The following is an 18928-nucleotide window of genomic DNA, read 5'->3' as shown; positions in this document are numbered from 1 at the left end:
CAAATCGTTTTGATTGGCTAGTTGGTATCAGGTGGTCTTGTCAGTGGTTTCCCGCCAGACGAGGCTTGTGTGGTGGTTTCTGAGTGAGGTGATGGCAGATCTATATGAAGTGCCGCGGGTTCGGATTAACACCAGCATGTTGGCGCAGTACATGGGACAGCCAGTGTGCTTTGTGGGCCGGGTGGAGAAGGTAATGACGTTATATGTTTCTTTAACCCCTCTTATATGTAGACCTTTCCTTGACCTACAAGTCCCAGCATGCCGTGCTGTATTATAGGCGCTAGCAACTTTGGGTTCAGAATTTGATCTAGAACAACAAATCCCAGCATGTCCTATCAGCCGCAGGGTCAAACCAGGGCCCTTCATCTGTTGGGGACTGCAAGGCCCAGCATGACCTTTCGGTTTCTAATTCTCGGAGAATGCTGGGTATTGTAGTTCCCTACATTCTGGAACTTGTGGGAGGAGTTTTAGAAGTGTTTTTGTTTTTTTTACCTTTTTGTATGTTGATTTTGGGTTAGTCAAAAAAGTTACCGCAATCTCTGCAACTAACAAACTAGGATGTGTTCCTGCAGGTTGTAACGCTGCGTTCAATTTCATTTGCTAAACTTTTCTGATTTTCCCCTGTCAGTATCTTTTCTTAGAACTCTGCTGGTATGTTCCTCTGTTGCTCCTCCTGGAAGTGTATGAATTAAAGCGGATTTTGCATCTCATATAGGGATGGCATTATAGGGGTTCTGATCACTGTCTGGTTGGGATCAGACTACTCGGCCCCCTGAGCGTGAGAAAGAAGGGACTGCAGTTTTCAACCCTTCAAAGTGTTTCTCCACGGCCCCGTTACATGGAAAACTGACGATCCAGATCCACGAACCCTTCATCGTTGGGGGCCCCCCCCCCCCAACCAACCAGCCATGTCTTTATGGACCTTGTGCAGTGGGGCGCAGTCATCCTGGAACAGAAAAGGGACGAACCCCAAACTGTTCCCACAAAGTTGGATGCTACAAATGTCCCCAATGTCTTGTTATGCTGGAGAATTAAGATTTCCCTTCGCTGGAATCCCGCCTTTCCTGTCTAAAATAATTCCTAGGGACCGGACGGGTTTTGTTCCTTCGAGAGAGACCAGGGATAATACCGTCCGGCCTGTTAACCTCATTGAACATCTTACCTCTTCCTCTGTCCCGGCTTTTTTTGCTCTACCGATGCCGAAAAAGCTTTCGACCGGATCGCCTGTTCATTTCTCCAAGAGACTCTTCTCTTATATCGGTCCGGGCCCGGGTATGCTCTGTTGGATTTTAAGTCTATATTCCTCTCCTTCGGCATAATTCCTCCTCCTTTCCCCATCTCTAACAGAACCCGCCAGGGCTGCCCACTACCGCCCCTGATTTTCACACTGTGTCTGGAACCCTTCCTATGCCCTGTCCGTGATAACACGGATACCGCGGATGTACAGGTTGGGGATACGACTCGCAAAGTCGCAGCATACGCGGATGACTTAAAATTTTTCCTCTCACGTCCCCACATTTCGGTGCCTAACCTGATGGCTGAATTTCGGTCGTTTGCATCACTGTCCAATTTTAAAATAAACTTTGAAAAGTCAGAAGCTCTCAATAGCCCCCCCCCCCATATCCCAATTGGTGGCAGCCTTGGCGGATTCCTTCCCTTTCACGTGGGCGGCCAGCTCCACATCCCCCCCCCCAGTCTCCGCTGTACCCCATACTGGACAATCCCTCTTTTCAGCCGGGTTGCGAGCCTGGTCCTTTTTTCCCACAACCGCATCGCTAGCGAGACCCAAGCACGTCATTACATCATTAAAGACGTCATCGCAACTAACTGACAGTGCGGAGCCGGGACACCTTCCGTTCTGGCAGGCTCCCAATGACGTCACTTTCTCTTATCCCTCCCTCACGCCCCCGCGTTTTCCCGTCCGTTAACAGCCTTTGAAACCACAACGACGGGACATCTTCGCCACACCCTTTCTGTAACGTATGGTTTGTTAAATTCCCCAATGACAGACCTTCCAACTTATTTGGCTAAATGGGCAACTGACCTTGACAACTATCACAGCGGACGTGCGTAACCGGTTGTATACCATGACTCGTCAATCTTCTATGTCGAGTAGAATTCAGGATGCAGGTTTTAAGATACTGACGTGATGGTACAGGGTCCCCTCCAAACTCCACAAATTTTACCCTGAGCTGTCCCCCATGTGGTGTGGGGATGGGTGATCTTTTACATTTTTGGGATTGTCCGCGACTAGCTGCCATTTGGGAAAATGTTTGGAATGTGGCTTCTAAGTTCACTGACTGTACATTGCCCAGATCCAAGAAGTCGATATCTGGTTAACTCGGCACGTGCTTGCGTTCCGGCGATGTGGAAACAGGTTGAACCCCCCCCCCCCCCCCCCCCACACAATTCGCTTTTGGTTTCAGAAGATCCAAGAAGTGAAGCGAATGGCGGAGCTGGCGGCCTCCTTACAGGACACTCATGATAAGTTTATGCACTCTTGGTCTACCTGGGTAAGCTTTGAGAATTCTTCGGAGTATATCGCTCTGATGTCCTAAAATGAAAAAAAGCTATATATACATTTCCTATGAGACGTCCGCTTATGGGATGGACGCTGAGGAGAAATCCCCCTCATACCCCTCTTCCCCCCCCCCCCCCTTCCTGGCTCTTTCCTTCCCCCCCCCCCCTTCCTGGCTCTTTCCTTCCCCCCCCCCCTTCCTGGCTCTTTCCTCCCCCCCCCCCCCTTCCTGGCTCTTTCCTTCCCCCTCTTCTTCATTGTATTATCCTTCTAACCGTCCTGATGGGTGATCTCTGTTATATCCGCTTAGTTGGACTTTTAGGCTTCCAGGGGTCCCCATTGGTCCTTCCTTTCTTTTTTGTTCTTTGTGTTCACATGTTACAATTGTATATCATTGAGTCATGATATGTTGTATGTTTCTGAAACAAACTTGTAAAAAATGAATAAAAAGAGAATTAAAAAAAAATAATTTTCCCCTTCACTGGAACAAAGAGACCGACCCCTGAAAAACACCCCCGTAATCTTATCCTCCTCCACCAAACTTTACAGCTGGCACACTGCAGTCAGGCGGGTAACGTTCTCCCGACATTCACCAAACCCAGACTCCTCTGTCAGAAAGGCCTGTGAAGTGATTCTTCTCTACCTGAACACATTTCCGCTACTGCAGAGTCCAGTGGGTGCGGCTTTACACCCCTCCATCTGACACTTTGGCATTGTGCTTGGTGATGTAAGGCTAGCATGCAGCTGTTTGCAGGATCAGACTACAGAGCGGTTGTTTGTAGTCTGTTACCATGGAGACACATAGGTCTGCGTAGGCGCTGAATGACTATTTGCAAATTCCAGAGCTCTGGATTAGATGGTCCCCTGGAAGGAGAAGTCTGCGTGCGTTTGTTGGGCATGCTGGGAGTTGTAGAGCCGCTCGTTATAGACCCCTGGTAATTAGAAGAGTGGTGACTTGGTGTCTCAAGGGTCCTACAGCAGCACCAAATTTGGCACCCCTGAAATAACTGTTAATGGTGCAGCTCTCTGGTCTAGTTTTCTATCGTCTAAAACCATAATAAATCTCCCTCCATGTATAGGATTGTTTGACCTCCACTTCACTGACCATGTTATCGCTCATGACAGGTTCACCCTACAGGGACGTCGTTCATCCTCTCTGATGGAGCGGGGAAGAACGCCACCGTAGAATTAACAGATCCAGTAAGTATATCCGGCACGGACTAGGGAACCACGTGAAGGGCCTAGGTCAGCAGGGGGCTCTTACAGGGGTGTTCTGGTGTCCGCATATAAAGCTTAGTCATTGTATAATGAAACGTTAAACAATTTTCCAACAAAGTTTCTGTATCATTTATTGTTACTGTGAAAACGAAAACGTCCGGAATGGAAACGCGCTGAAACGGAAGCATGACCATTGACATCAATGGAAATACAAACGGAAAACAATAGTTTCCATTCAGGTTTCTGTATCTGTTCCTCTGATGGAATAAATGAACGGAAACCCCGAACGCTGATCTGAACAGGCCCTTATGACGTGTTTTTTTTTCTTTCATATACTTCTTGTATCATTACCTAATAATTATTCACCTCTAATGTCCTTTTCTGTTTTGTTTTTATTCCTAAGCTTGACGAAGAATTATCTGGTGTGATTGAAGTTGTTGGTAAAGTTACCCAGAAAGCGACAATAATGGGGGTGTCCTATGTCCCTTTTAAAGAAGACGTCGCCTCTTTTGGTAAGTAAAAGGATTGTTGCAAAAAACAATATCGGGATGTAAATTAAAGTACGAGGTCAGTCCTGATAACCTCTGTGGTCACTTGAGTAAAGCTCTGCTGCCCTCTCTGGAGCTGGTGGCAAAGTGACGACTGTATGTATTAAAGGGTAACTAAACTTTAAAAACTTTTGACATCTCATAGTGACATGTCAGAAGTTTTGATCGGTGGGGTCTAATCACCGAGACCCCCACCGATCACTAAAACAAAGTGGCAGAAGGCCTCGGGTGGGCGCTGTGCCGCTTAGTTTGTGATTTTCCTCTCTGAAAACCGAGTGAGCGTTGCACGGGCTCATAGACTTCCTATTGAGCCTGCAAACCGTGCCAAGACATGAAGTGGCAGAGCACTCACTCGAGTACATTATATTAGTATACGGCAGGCTCAGTGTGTGTGTGTGTGTGTATAAACCGTAATATACCACTCCACTAACTAGTAGCTGAGGCATCTCCATCAGGTTCTTCAAGACTAGTGTTGAGCGGCGACGGCAGCAGAGGAAGCTGACGGAACAAAGCAAGCACAAAGTCTGGGGACTGCCAGAGGTGGATGAGCAGCGAAGGTTGACCAAAACGAAGTGTTACTGGACTATCTTTAAATAGTGCATTGACAGGACTGCTGTGCGCTGCTTGTGTGGGGGGTGGGGGACCGCTCTTGGCTCAGGCAGGGCCCACTGGGTGATTTGGTGGGTCTGCTTGTGCCTGTACATGTACCTCTGCAGCTCCTGTACCTGACAAAACCTAAAATGATCCCTGCATGCCATCCTTCAGTGTTCTGGATGCTGGAGTAGCAGCGTCGATGCCGTCATATTAAGCCTGCTCTGCCATTGGCTATCCAAAACGTTAGTAACTGATAGCCAATCAGAATTGCTGATATGTTAATCGCATATCAGCTATTCTAACTGGATAGCCTACAGTTACTGGCGGCAGTGGCTGGGCTGCATGTAATCGAACCGAAATGCGTAGGATGACGTCTGTTATCTGCGCTGAATTTCGGTTTTGGATGTTTTTAGATTAATTGCCCAGCTCTGTATCATCGTCATTTCACTTAGTGCACATAACAACCTAAAAACTGAAAGACCCCCTTGCCTGATTTGGGGGTAGGGGACTATACACGGTTGTGTGCAAATGAATTGGGCTGAGCTCTATCTACAATCGGATGCACTAGTAGGACTCGTGGGAGTAAGATCCACCTGCCTAGGGGGCATTAACAGTCGACCATTTGTGGGGTCCGGGCACACCCATAGACTTGTTTCTTAGGGCAACTCGACAAGGATGCCCTCTAGTGACCGATGTCTTAAGTTGGACCATGTCAAGTTGTTTCTTGCATAGATTTGATTTCTATTTGTACATCTTCCTGCAGATCTTGGCTTGTATGATGAAGCCTTGAAGATAATTCATGAATTTCCTCAATATTATCCCTTTGGACAGAAAGGCATGGAATAAGCTTAATTTTCATCTCCCGCCCACTGGAAATCTGGATTCTGCGGCCTGTGACATCCGTCTATATTTATCACTTTCTGCCACGGGCAGGATTTAGCATCTGCTTTTACCTGGTATTCAATGTAAGAAGAACTGATCCAGAGAAAAACATTGATTCTTCTTCTTCGGAGGCTGCAGGATATTTACCCTGACCTCACTGCCTACCTGAATACATTGTGGGGGTCAGTCGGGGGTCAGTGCACTGCTGAGACTGCTGTAAATCTCATGTAATGTGTTCACGTTTCAAATACAGTTATATTTTTTAAACAAAGTGTCTTTATATTTGGGTCTTGTTTTGTATGATGAGAACTGAGGCAAATATCCATTATCAGCCCCTACTGCAGACTTAACAGGATCCAGGGATGGATGTCATTGCATAAGTGCAGCAAAATCAATCCTGATGCCAAAAGATCACTCAGCGATCGACCTCAAGCCTAAATATGGGCTGTGAAAACAAGCGCCGGCCAACAACACAGCTCATTGATCGGCGCTGAGCTAGGATCGCTTATGTGGGGGGATGAGTGACTTATATGGGGGCAGACGATGGTCGTGTATTTTCATCATGTCGGTAGGACGTTTCCCTGTTTACACAGGAAGATGCGCTGCCGACTAGCGACCATTTTATTGGCCTCGAATGAGCCGATATGCGACAAACGCTTGTATCTGTACGTTCGCACTAAGACATTCACACGAGCGCGTCTGATTTGATTCTGCAAAAAAACTTTCTTTTGTATTCCTGTCTGTGTCCGTTCTTCTCCTCTGCAATCATTTTCTGATTTAACTTTTTTTTCTTGCACCGCTTAGCGACAGAGAAAATGGCGTTTGTATGCTTTTTTTTTTTTTTTTTCACGCAACCCTAGATTTCAATGGGTGAGTCTGGTTTGCAAAAACAGCAGAATAGGGCATGCTGCAAGTTTCTCGCCACAGATACACTCTGGTAACAAATCTGATGTGTGTCAGCAATGATTTGTACGGGTCAGGGCACAGTCTTAATATATACAGCACACAGACTAGAAATACGTTCGTGTGAAGAAGGCAGAAGAATGCGTTTTGTACCAATCCTAAGTTACAGCCTCTCTTATCCTCTAGCGCTACATTCACAATTAAGTTGGTTGTGTTAGGAAACAGTCAACAAGCTCGTCGTCAGACACATTCCTAATATCTCAGCTTGTATCGTACAGGGAGACCGGGCCGCCCCCTCACTACATTAGATTCATGTGCTAAAGGTTCTTCAGAGAGCATGTGACACATGGAGTCAGCAGGGGATGCTGAGAAACGTCCACTCTGAAGTCTGCAGAATTGTGACTATAAAGACCTCCCGCCCACGAGATGGAAATGCTGCAGAAAGCCTATTCCAGTAGCCGCATGCACCTGCTGCAACACTGAGCTGCAGTGCTAATTCACAACCACCTGACTTTTCCATGAATTACATTTCAGCCGTTGGATGGAGGAACGTGACCGATAAATGAACGGGAATGGGATGTCAGAATAACACATCCCAGTTCTCACCTCGAGTACCGACTTGTAGAAATAGATCCAGAAATTGAGAACTTTCCTTGAAGAATAAATGTAATTTTTTTTGTTTTTTTTTACAATAACAAACGAAGTCCAGTAGGGGGCAGCTTATTTTATGTACCGCGTTGCGTTATGCGATTCATAATCTTCCGGATTCCTGGTACAAATCCTTCATGTGTGACAACAGTCTGTACTCTGTGGTATACAGAACGCCTCCTGCTGTGCTGCGTCTTGTATGACAATGTCCTAGATGAGGGTCAGACTTACGGCTGTGCAGTCTCGGCGGGAACCAGATTGCCTGTTGTATCCAGCTGCATACACTTACAGGAACACGCCGACACCGGGCACTCTGTGTGATCCCTGCAAATCACAGGACACAATTATAAAGCCAGAGTATAAGCAAAACATGAAGTCATTGGGTCAAACATAGCACCCCCTGTAGGGCAAATGTCGCATTACATGACCGACTGTATTTGGTGAGAGACACTCTTTGCAGTCTCTGCTTTTTCTGATACGGGGCATGTTGATGGGATAATAGGGAAGGGGTCGACCTGAGCAGACAAACCCTTCAAAAGTTACTCTCTGTAGATACTGCACATTTTGACAGAATCCCCTTAAAGGGAACTGGTCTAACATGCTGGATTTCAAATACTGTCCAGAGATAAGCAGTGCCTGACATATGCTTATCTCCATAGTGAAATAACCCCCGTTGGGCTGAGCCGGATGTGCACATTTATGAGAGGTTGGGGCTGACAGTGGTCTATGGCCAGTTGTAAGGTCACGGATACAGCAATCATTCTGAAGTTATTGGACAGAAAGCAAATTTTGTTTAATCCCACCCAGGATTTCTGGCAACAAAAAAAAATAAAGTTTGTCACTTATATGCACGGGTGTTATCTAGTGTAACACTACGGGAAAGAATATAAATCATGTAGTATGGCTTTTTAACCCATTTATCACATACGCCGTTCCTCACCTGAACCAGCTCATCATGTGCCCGGCGTGACCACCATGTCGACAGTTGTGGCACCACGTGAACCAGTTGTTAAACTGAGCCACCTTCTTCTCCTTGCTGAGGTCTATCTTCTCATCAGACTTTGATGCTCCTAGGCAGAGAACAGATCCATGAGGTAAAGCAGAGCATGGCATTTTTATTTCCCCGGCTGTCAGACACTACAGAGAACGGGTAGAACAATGCAGCGGCGCACGCTGGACAATACCCAGAGGTCTGATATAGGACAAGGAGTGAGGTGAACACAACTGGCAAGAAGGAGAACAGATCTCAATGGCAAGTGCCTCAGGTTAATAAAAGCTTAGTGAAAATCCACCCAAAATTCTGTGCTGATAAATCATATAATATAGGTTTTGCGGTTTTGTTTTTCTGATACAGAGGTCCAAGTCACGCGCTTCTCTTCACACAGCCATTAAATTCTGGCTACCGCCACTAGGGGGAACTAAGGAGCTCGCTGTAAGACAGATTTATTCAAGAGTTCAATGTGTATATAAGTGTATGCAGTTAGCTCCCTCTAGTGGTGGCTGCAGACAGAATTTTATCATTTAAATTGTAACTAAACTATTTTTTTCTTCTTGTTCTTCTTTAGAATAAGCAATATTAAGAAATACTCATTTATTTCATTACCTTATTTTTCTCCTTGACGAAGAATATTGTAGCCGAACTCCCTTCCAAACCCCTTCTCCTCGAATGCCTTTTGCGGTTGCTATGAGAAGTCCCTACCCGGTTTCTAGCTACTTTGTGTATGAATTGAACGGTGTCTGTGTACGTGTGCGGGGGCGGCACCTGCTCAACGTGCACGCTCCTTGTAGGCTATACTTGGAGCTGGACGTACCTCACAATCCAACTCTCTGCAGGAGACACGAGGTGGAGTGGTTTTTAAGGGGCGGCGGTAATGAATGGCATGTGCCCTCACGATAGCGCGTCAATACACGATGGGTACGTTAACAATTACACATTTTACTGGCACGGCCCACGAGCCAATTGAAACAGGAAGTGTGATTCGGTGCGTTGAAATGTGATAAACCTTCAAAAAGGTAATAAGTGCTCGAATTATGAGTAATATTTTATTAATTATTGACAATAGAATTTGATCACATTTTTTGTTTAGTAACTCTTTAACTCTATGACTGTGTGAGGCAAAGCAGGGGATTTGATGCTCCTGATTAGAACAATGGCGCTCCAACTTTTAGGTTGGGTTCCCATGTAGCGTAAACGCTGCGGAAATTCCGCAACGGAATTCTGTTCTGAAATTCCGCAGCATTTACAGTAGCAGCAAAGCGGAAGAGATTTAGTCAATCTCATGCCCACGTCATGGGAAAAAAAAAACGCAGCGTAAACGTTAAGTTGACCTGCGGTGCGGAATTTAATTCCGCATCACGTCGCTTTATGCTGCGTTTTTGTGGATTTTCGGTTGCGAGTTTTTCCCCATTGAATTCAATGGGGATGCGAAACCCACAACAGGAAGCCAAGTGTTGCGACTTTTGCGGCGTAAACGCAGCAATTTCGCCGCAAAAATTGCTACTTCGGAAAAAAATAAATACCACATGCTTACCAAGAACGCCCTCCTCCTTCCAGGTCAGACACGCGGTGTAGCCGACCCGTGGGAACCCGGCCTTGGGCTGGATTCACACAGGCAGTTGTTTTTTTTTTAACCAAAAACAGGAGGAGGAAGAAGAAGATCCACTTCTGGCTTTGGCTCAAAAGAACTGCATTAAAAACTGCATGTGTGAATCCAACCTTATAAAAATATATTATAAAAACGAATCACCACACAGATTACCAAAAATTGTTAAGTGTTACCTGGACTACTAGATACTGGATTACCCATGTTAATGAGACAAAGAGCGCAGCGTGGAAGGGGCTTTCGGCACCCAGGGCAACTGGTGAACTTTGACTTGGTTGGTGACCCACTGACTCCGTACTGACTGAACCCTCGTCCCTGGTGCGGTACAGACGAGCAGCTGTAAGAGATCGATTTCCCACAGAAATTACAGCTCACAAATACCTGCAAAGAAAAAAACTAAAATTAAAAATCTTCAACTGAGAAAGTACATTTTCAATTCTGGTCGAAATTTCGATTTGTAGTGGCGCTGATAAAATCACCAAAGACCTATCACCATTTTTGTAATTTAAAAGGGGTTCTCCACTTATTGGAAGGGTCTTTTGACAAACTGATCACAAAGTGTCCCCCTGCTAGGACCCCAAGCGATCATCTGTAATCTGTGGAGTAACCTGGCAGTAAGCGTTTCATTTCCCTGCAGCGCCACCACAGGAGAAATGAAGTATTACACAGTGTCCATTTATATCAATGTGTTGTCTGTGTAATGAGAGAGCGGGAGAGACAGAGAGAGCGGGAGAGACAGAGAGAGCGGGAGAGACAGAGAGAGCGGGAGAGACAGAGAGAGCGGGAGAGACAGAGAGAGCGGGAGAGACAGAGAGAGCGGGAGAGACAGAGAGAGCGGGAGAGACAGAGAGAGCGGGAGAGACAGAGAGAGCGGGAGAGAGATATAGAGAGACAGACAGACAGAGAGCGAGCGAGAGCTAGACACGCTCTATATAACCGCTCTCCACTCTGACCAAGAGATGAGGATCCTGAATAGAAGACCCTCTATAAACACAGAATCCCCAAATAGGGGGTATGACAATGGGTTTTCTAAACGGCACAATCCCTTTTTGTAAGATGCTTATAGGAAAACCCAACCTGTGCGAGAGGCTTGGAGCTGGGATCCAGTTTACTCCGGTGGATATCAAACTCTGCTCTTTTATGCCAAAACCTCCAGGCATCCAGCAAGTTCCTATAGTTTTCTATCCAGTATTGGACTCGCTCGTCCTTCAGCACATCAGACGGAGATCCCTACATATGACCACCAGGAAAGCAAACAGTTAATGTCAGTGTAACCAACATCTTCTTTTTACATTTAATACAATATCCTTACAAAGTCCAGGCTTTATGGGAACGGACGACCAAAGATATCGCAGTGTATTCTAATAGATGTATATATATATATACTAGTGACCTGATATAATGAATGAGCGGCACTCACCTGCAGCATGCAGTAACTCGCCGTCTGTACATCTCCTGTTCTATCCACATAACTCTCAATCAGGTCCACTCCATCCTTAGTCAGTCCAGTCAGGACTATCCCCTCGAGGTTCCCAACATCCTTCATGTCCTGGGTCAGCTTGTCAATGTATTTAATTAACTGCACCAAATAAAAAGGGCCACGTAAGAAAAATACTACGCAGGAGCAGCAACACGAGGATTTCCAGAATGAAGCAAATCTATAAAGATCAAACCCCTTCGGCACGGCTCAGATTTTTGTAACTAATATCTGACAACATTCTCCCACCTATCAGATATAGTCTGACAACATTCTCCCACCTATCAGATATAGTCTGACAACATTCTCCCACCTATCAGATATAGTCTGACAACATTCTCCCACCTATCAGATATAGTCTGACAACATTCTCCCACCTATCAGATATAGTCTGACAACATTCTCCCACCTATCAGATATAGTATTTAAGGCAGATCCTATTAATAGATCATAAATGTGTATAGTGGATAAACCCCTTTTATAGTGCTAATGATGCACACAAAAAAAAAACACGAGCCAAACAACACAGACAAACCCAGCTCCACTGCATAGCACCCGATGCCCAGAAGCAGCCGATAGGTGCCGATCCTGTAGATAGGTCATCAGTATAAAAAACAGCCCCCAACCTGGACAACTCCTTTAAGCAGCTTTTTTGGTCGACAGTTATTCCAGTTTTCCTCCCAATTAGGCTGGATTCACACGAGCATGTTCGGTCCGTAATGGACGGAACGTATTTCGGCCGCAAGTCCCGGACCGAACTCAGTGCAGGGAGCCGGGCTCATAGCATCATAGTTATATACGATGCTAGGAGTCCCTGCCTCTCTGCAGGACAACTGTCCCGTGCTGTAATCATGTTTCAGTACGGGACAGTAGTTCCACGGAGAGGCAGGGACTCCTAGCGTCGTACTAGGAGCCCGGCTCCCTGCAGTGTGGTCGGTCCGGGAATTGCAGCCGAAATACGTTCCGTCCTTTACAGACCGAACATGCTCATGTGAATCCAGCCTTACACCATACACGTGTTCCCCCCCCCCACATACACTTGGCCAAAAGACACTTGGTAAAAAGCCACACCCAAACTCCTCAGGCAGCGGCTCATCTCCAGCAGATACAAAGGATCGGGCATAATAAAATCTATCCTGCCCGATCCTTCACTCCCCCGACATTGGTGGGTTTGGCCGACTTATCGAAAATGCCCTAAACTGTCGTGTTCTGACACACACAACTCAATCCCTCCATTCCTGACCCCAGCTCTTCAACACAAGGTCCCCTGCTGCCCATTATGGGATGTTTAAAAAAACGGATGGTGACCGTCTCCGCATCCAAAGGACTCAAGATGGCGGCGGCCACAAAACCACTTCTCCGGCTTCCTCCCCTTCTGCGCACGTGCAGATACAGGCAGCAGAATCTACTTTATCTGCGCATGTGCTGAATGCGTTGAGGCTCCGTTCACCACCTGTGCAGAAAGGGACGCGGTCAAGAGGGTAAATCATGTGACCGCCACCATCATAAGTCCTACTCAGAGACAGTCACCGTCCATTGTTTACACATCCTATACATTGGCAGCAGGGGGGCCTTATATTGAAGAGATGGGGGGATGTAGAGTCGTCTGTCAGAACAGTTTTGGGCATTTTAGAAATTTTACTAGAAAGCGGCCGACCCTTGAGCTTAAGCATTGGTGCCTATTGGTCCACCTATCACTAGCATTAGTCATCATTGGTGTTGGTTGGTACGCTTCAACGCATTCTACTTCACAAAATATTGAAGTCTCACCTGAGCGTCATTAAGGAACAAGCACGCGAAGGCCACCCGATCTCTCACTGCCATGGCGCATTCAAACTGAAACAATATAGAAATCAAAACATTTATTCGTACATACAATAGAAGCAACTTTGTAAATAGACTTCATTAAAAATCCCCTACCGTTTTGTGTCTAGAACTGCTAGGCAGACCGATGTGTCTCCATGGTTACAGACTACAAACTTACCCTGTGTCGTCTGACTCTGCAGTCATGTGTGAACACATTTGCTAATAGCTAAAAAGAGGTTTACCAGAATCGCCAATTAACACCTATCCACACAGGATAAGTGATAATTGTCTGATCGCTAGGACCCCCACCGATCGCGAGGACCCACCGTTCCTCCTCACTGCACCCTCCCATAGCGAGTAGGAGTTTGAATGGGGCAGCAATCCAACATGTGCCTGCCACTCCATTTAAAGGAACAGTGTCATCACAAATAATTTTTTTATATGTTAAAGATGTTAGTGCTTTAATAAAAACGTTTATTTTCGTGTGTTTGTGTTTTACTGTTTCTTATTTTTACACTTTTTCTTCCCTATGGGGGCTGCCATTTTTTGTTCCATTTCTGTGTGTGTCGATTAACGACACACACAGACATGGAATACGGCAGCCACAGTCCCATAGGGACTGCGAACGGCTCCCGTCCCATTGACTGCCGTGTACGGGACTGAGGAAAACAGCACTGTACAAAGGATCGGTGGGGGTCCCAGCGATCAGACAATTATCACTTATCTTGGGAATAGGTGATAATTGGAATACCCTTTTAAAGGGAACATGTCAGGAGTTTTGAGGCCTCAATACTTCTGACAAGGCTATAAAGTGGAAGGGAAGGGCATTTTCAACCTACCTTTTAGCTTGGTCCTGCAATTTGTATGACCGAGAAAATGACGTTAAATTCCGCCGATGCGCCAATCACAAGTGCCATTAAGACTGGACTTTATGCTATAACGGTCTCCTGATTGGCCGCTAGAGCCTTCATTCAGTCCAGAGAGTGGCCAGGGGTCTCTTTAAGACACCGATAATCATTGAGGTGGCGGTGCCGACTACTCTATCCACTGACCCCTTCCAAAGTTGCACTCCCTTATGGTGAACCTACCAGAACGGTGTCGTAGCAGCCAGGGTCACTGGTGAGGAAAGCAAACATGACGGCAAGGTACGGGTTACTCAGCTGATTTCGGAGGGAGCTGCACATTTCTCTCCAGAGGGAATTCTTTTCATCTGTATATCCGGAGAGCGCCATTGCTACAACATTGAGATTCAGATCTCCTGCCAAAAATCAAGGCAAATAGTTACGAACGCTGCAACGCTCATTGTGTGCAGGGGTGGGACAACTCTTAGACATCCGCAATGACAAAGAAATTCATTATACCGGTCATTGGGTGCAACATGAATGAGTCTGGTACAGCCCAAAACAACGGCAGTGGGCATGAATGCCATCTATGTAGTCCCAACCCGGTCATATTAAAGGGACTGATCTGATTTTCTTAGCTTTACATCCGGAGTAGGGTTCCTAGAAAACAGCACTCTCATAGAGGAGGGCACTATAGTCAGCCTCTCCCCAGTCTGAAACGGCTGACAACAGGGAGCAATAGATTGCATCAATGGAGATTTCCCATCACGGAAAGCGCTGGCATATCACTAGGACATGCGATCACTTTCTGAGCGGCGGCGGTCGGACTGCCGAGGACCCCCCACAATCCTGAGGATGTTTAGTTTTCCCTAAATTCACCTCTATATGGCATTACTGGATGATTTTTGGGACGTGAGGAGGTGGATAGAATCGAACTAGGGACTAAAAAAACCCGCTACGTGGGGATTCTCTATCTTTGGTTCTTCCGCTATCAGACAGGTGGGGTGCACGTTACCGGTTCCTATTCCCAACGCCCCTTTGTTTCTCCTCTACGTCATCTCTCCCTTTCCGACCATTCTCCCACCATCCTGCCCTGTTCTGCTTCCCTCCTTTTTCATTCTCTCCCTTTTATGAAAATGGCAGAAATATTTGTAGGTTAGGGTCTCACCTTGGGAAACTGGGACTGAACCTATACGTCTGCCTGGACTAAGAGGTCCCAGAGAGGGTGACCCCACTCGTAATGTCTATATGCCAACCTAATAGGTAAAATATGATGACATATCACTAGTCAGTCTTTCCTAGTGCCGCTGCGACTTTGTTTTAGCGATGTGCGGGGTGTCCCAGCGGTCGGTTATTGGTGACGTATCTTAGTGATAAGCCGCCAATGTCTAAGATGGCACAAAGAAATACAATAATTTCATACGAAAGAAGGAAAAAAATTAGATCATGGGATTAAAGCCTCCAACCTTTCCCTGTGGACGCCCCCTTATTCAGGATCTGGATGGCACGACGGATATCAAGGTTAAACAACGCAATTGCCGCTGCTCTCTCCCATTCGCCTTCCTGTTCCAACGAGGTCAGAAAATGTCCAATATCCGCATCGGATCCTTTCTTTCTCCAACCACAAAGCTGCAGCGCCAAATTCCGCTCCTCGCTGACGTAATGAACCACATCCGCTTGGTGGTCAGAGCCGCTCCAGCTGCTCTGGACACTTTCTGTAGTTCCTTAAAAACAACAAGTAATTTATGAAGAGATGACTTTATGCTTTGCTGAATAAAATGCTGCCGATAAATACGACACGATTATTGCTAGGTGGAAAAATATTACATTTATGTAAATCAAATAATGTATGAACACAGTGACTCCACCAGCGGAATAGTGAGTGCAGCTCTGGAATATAATACAGGATGTAACTCAAGATCAGTACAGGATAAGTAATGTAATGTATGTACACAGTGACTCCACCAGCAGAATAGTGAGTGCAGCTCTGGAGTATAATACAGGATGTAACTCAGGATCAGTACAGGATAAGTAATGTAATGTATGTACACAGTGACTCCACCAGCGGAATAGTGAGTGCAGCTCTGGAATATAATACAGGATGTAACTCAGGATCAGTATAGGGTAAGTAATGTAATGTATGTACACAGTGACTCCACCAGCGGAATAGTGAGTGCAGCTCTGGAGTATAATACAGGATATAACTCAGGATCAGTACAGGATAAGTAATGTAATGTATGTACACAGTGACTCCACCAGCGGAATAGTGAGTGCAGCTCTGGAGTATAATACAGGATATAACTCAGGATCAGTACAGGATAAGTAATGTAATGTATGTACACAGTGACTCCACCAGCAGAATAGTGAGTGCAGCTCTGGAGTATAATACAGGATGTAACTCAGGATCAGTACAGGATAAGTAATGTAATGTATGTACACAATGACTCCACCAGCAGAATAGTGAGTGCAGCTCTGGAGTATAATACAGGATGTAACTCAGGATCAGTACAGGATAAGTAATGTAATGTATGTACACAATGACTCCACCAGCAGAATAGTGAGTGCAGCTCTGGAGTATAATACAGGATGTAACTCAGGATCAGTACAGGATACGTAATGTAATGTATGTACACAGTGACTCCACCAGCAGAATAGTGAGTGCAGCTCTGGAGTATAATACAGGATGTAACTCAGGATCAGTACAGGATAAGTAATGTAATGTATGTACACAATGACTCCACCAGCAGAATAGTGAGTGCAGCTCTGGAGTTTAATACAGGATGTAACTCAGGATCAGTACAGGATACGTAATGTAATGTATGTACACAGTGACTCCACCAGCAGAATAGTGAGTGCAGCTCTGGAGTATAATACAGGATGTAACTCAGGATCAGTACAGGATAAGTAATGTAATGTATGTACACAATGACTCCACCAGCAGAATAGTGAGTGCAGCTCTGGAGTATAATACAGGATGTAACTCAGGATCAGTACAGGATAAGTAATGTAATGTATGTACACAATGACTCCACCAGCAGAATAGTGAGTGCAGCTCTGGAGTATAATACAGGATGTAACTCAGGATCAGTACAGGATAAGTAATGTAATGTATGTACACAGTGACTCCACCAGCGGAATAGTGAGTGCAGCTCTGGAATATAATACAGGATGTAACTCAGGATCAGTATAGGGTAAGTAATGTAATGTATGTACACAGTGACTCCACCAGCGGAATAGTGAGTGCAGCTCTGGAGTATAATACAGGATGTAACTCAGGATCAGTACAGGATAAGTAATGTAATGTATGTACACAGTGACTCCACCAGCAGAATAGTGAGTGCAGCTCTGGAGTATAATACAGGATGTAACTCAGGATCAGTACAGGATAAGTAATGTAATGTATGTACACAATGACTCCACCAGCAGAATAGTGAGTGCAGCTCTGGAGTATAATACAGGATGTAACTCAGGATCAGTACAGGATAAGTAATGTAATGTATGTACACAATGACTCCACCAGCAGAATAGTGAGTGCAGCTCTGGAGTATAATACAGGATGTAACTCAGGATCAGTACAGGATAAGTAATGTAATGTATGTACACAATGACTCCACCAGCAGAATAGTGAGTGCAGCTCTGGAGTATAATACAGGATGTAACTCAGGATCAGTACAGGATACGTAATGTAATGTATGTACACAGTGACTCCACCAGCAGAATAGTGAGTGCAGCTCTGGAGTATAATACAGGATGTAACTCAGGATCAGTACAGGATAAGTAATGTAATGTATGTACACAGTGACTACACCAGCAGAATAGTGAGTGCAGCTGTGGAGTATAATACAGGATGTAACTCAGGATCAGTACAGGATAAGTAATGTATGTACACAATGACTCCTCCAGCAGAATAGTGAGTGCAGCTCTGGAGTATAATACAGGATGTAACTCAGGATCAGTACAGGATAAGTAATGTAATGTATGTACACAGTGACTCCTCCAGCAGAATAGTGAGTGCAGCTCTGGAGTATAATACAGGATGTAACTCAGGATCAGTACAGGATAAGTAATGTAATGTATGTACACAGTGACTCCTCCAGCAGAATAGTGAGTGCAGCTCTGGAGTATAATACAGGATGTAACTCAGGATCAGTACAAGGTAAGTAATGTAATTTATGTACACAGTAACTGTTCCTTCGTTCTGCTGATCAGTGGGTAGTACCAGGGACAGTCGGACCCCACCTATAAGGATTAAACTCCCTTCAATGGACTTTTCGACTTTAAAATTAAATAAACGTACTATTATATGTGTCAGTGTAGAAAGAGGGAGATGTGCAGACAAGTTTTCAGGACGGGTTAACAATGACTATAGTCCAATTCTAAATAACCCAATAGCTATTTTCAGCCGTCGGGTTCTCTGGTGGTGCCCAAAGACACAAAACTTTCTCCCAATCTGCAAAAGCTAACGGTCAAAGAATATCTATGGGCGACCCCAGCAATAACCATACATCAGGAAATGACATTTACTGATCTGATCGTCATCCTCTTACCCAGTGAAGATTTCACTATTGCCTTAATCCCAGCATAAACCAACGATCCTTTGTTGCTTGTAGATTTCTGGTCTATGTCTTCCGCGTACTGCTTCATAAGTATTTATACGTATAGGAAAATATCACGTGAGTCATATATTGTATACAATATCATTACTTCCTATATCCAGTATGCAAATAAATGGATGAAACAGGTCAATAGTAGTCGTCTGCCATCTGCGGCTCCCCAGCGGGTTACAAAACTACAATACCCAGCATGCAACTGTCAGGGGTCACATGTTGCTGATCACAGGCTTATAGTACCACGCTGTGCATAATGAAATGCTATATATGTTTTAAAGG

At 45.4% G+C, this 18928-nt stretch overlaps 2 protein-coding genes across 2 annotated transcripts in view; one reads left to right on the top strand and one right to left on the bottom strand.

Moving 5' to 3' along the window:
* Positions 1-6: 6 nt before the first annotated feature.
* Positions 7-6031, top strand: RPA3 (replication protein A3). The gene is made up of 4 exons (XM_075827748.1): positions 7-190; positions 3644-3718; positions 4140-4248; positions 5642-6031. The coding sequence occupies exons 1-4, from the start codon at positions 92-94 to the stop codon at positions 5722-5724; spliced, it is 366 nt and encodes a 121-aa protein (XP_075683863.1). The 5' UTR covers positions 7-91; the 3' UTR covers positions 5725-6031.
* Positions 5641-18928, bottom strand: part of MIOS (meiosis regulator for oocyte development) — a 33767-nt gene continuing 20479 nt past the window's right edge. Inside the window, exons 3-11 of the mRNA XM_075827749.1 lie at positions 18587-18685; positions 15506-15763; positions 14286-14455; positions 13162-13227; positions 11335-11493; positions 10992-11144; positions 10091-10295; positions 8252-8381; positions 5641-7635 (exon numbers count right to left, since the gene is read on the bottom strand). Coding sequence (XP_075683864.1) covers positions 7539-7635; positions 8252-8381; positions 10091-10295; positions 10992-11144; positions 11335-11493; positions 13162-13227; positions 14286-14455; positions 15506-15763; positions 18587-18685 — 1337 coding nt within the window. The 3' untranslated portion in view covers positions 5641-7538. The remainder of the gene's footprint in view (positions 7636-8251; positions 8382-10090; positions 10296-10991; positions 11145-11334; positions 11494-13161; positions 13228-14285; positions 14456-15505; positions 15764-18586; positions 18686-18928) is intronic.

Source organism: Rhinoderma darwinii, chromosome 5 (assembly GCF_050947455.1).
Source record: "Rhinoderma darwinii isolate aRhiDar2 chromosome 5, aRhiDar2.hap1, whole genome shotgun sequence".
NCBI lineage: Eukaryota > Metazoa > Chordata > Amphibia > Anura > Rhinodermatidae > Rhinoderma > Rhinoderma darwinii.
This window is presented reverse-complemented; position numbering and strand designations above follow the sequence as displayed.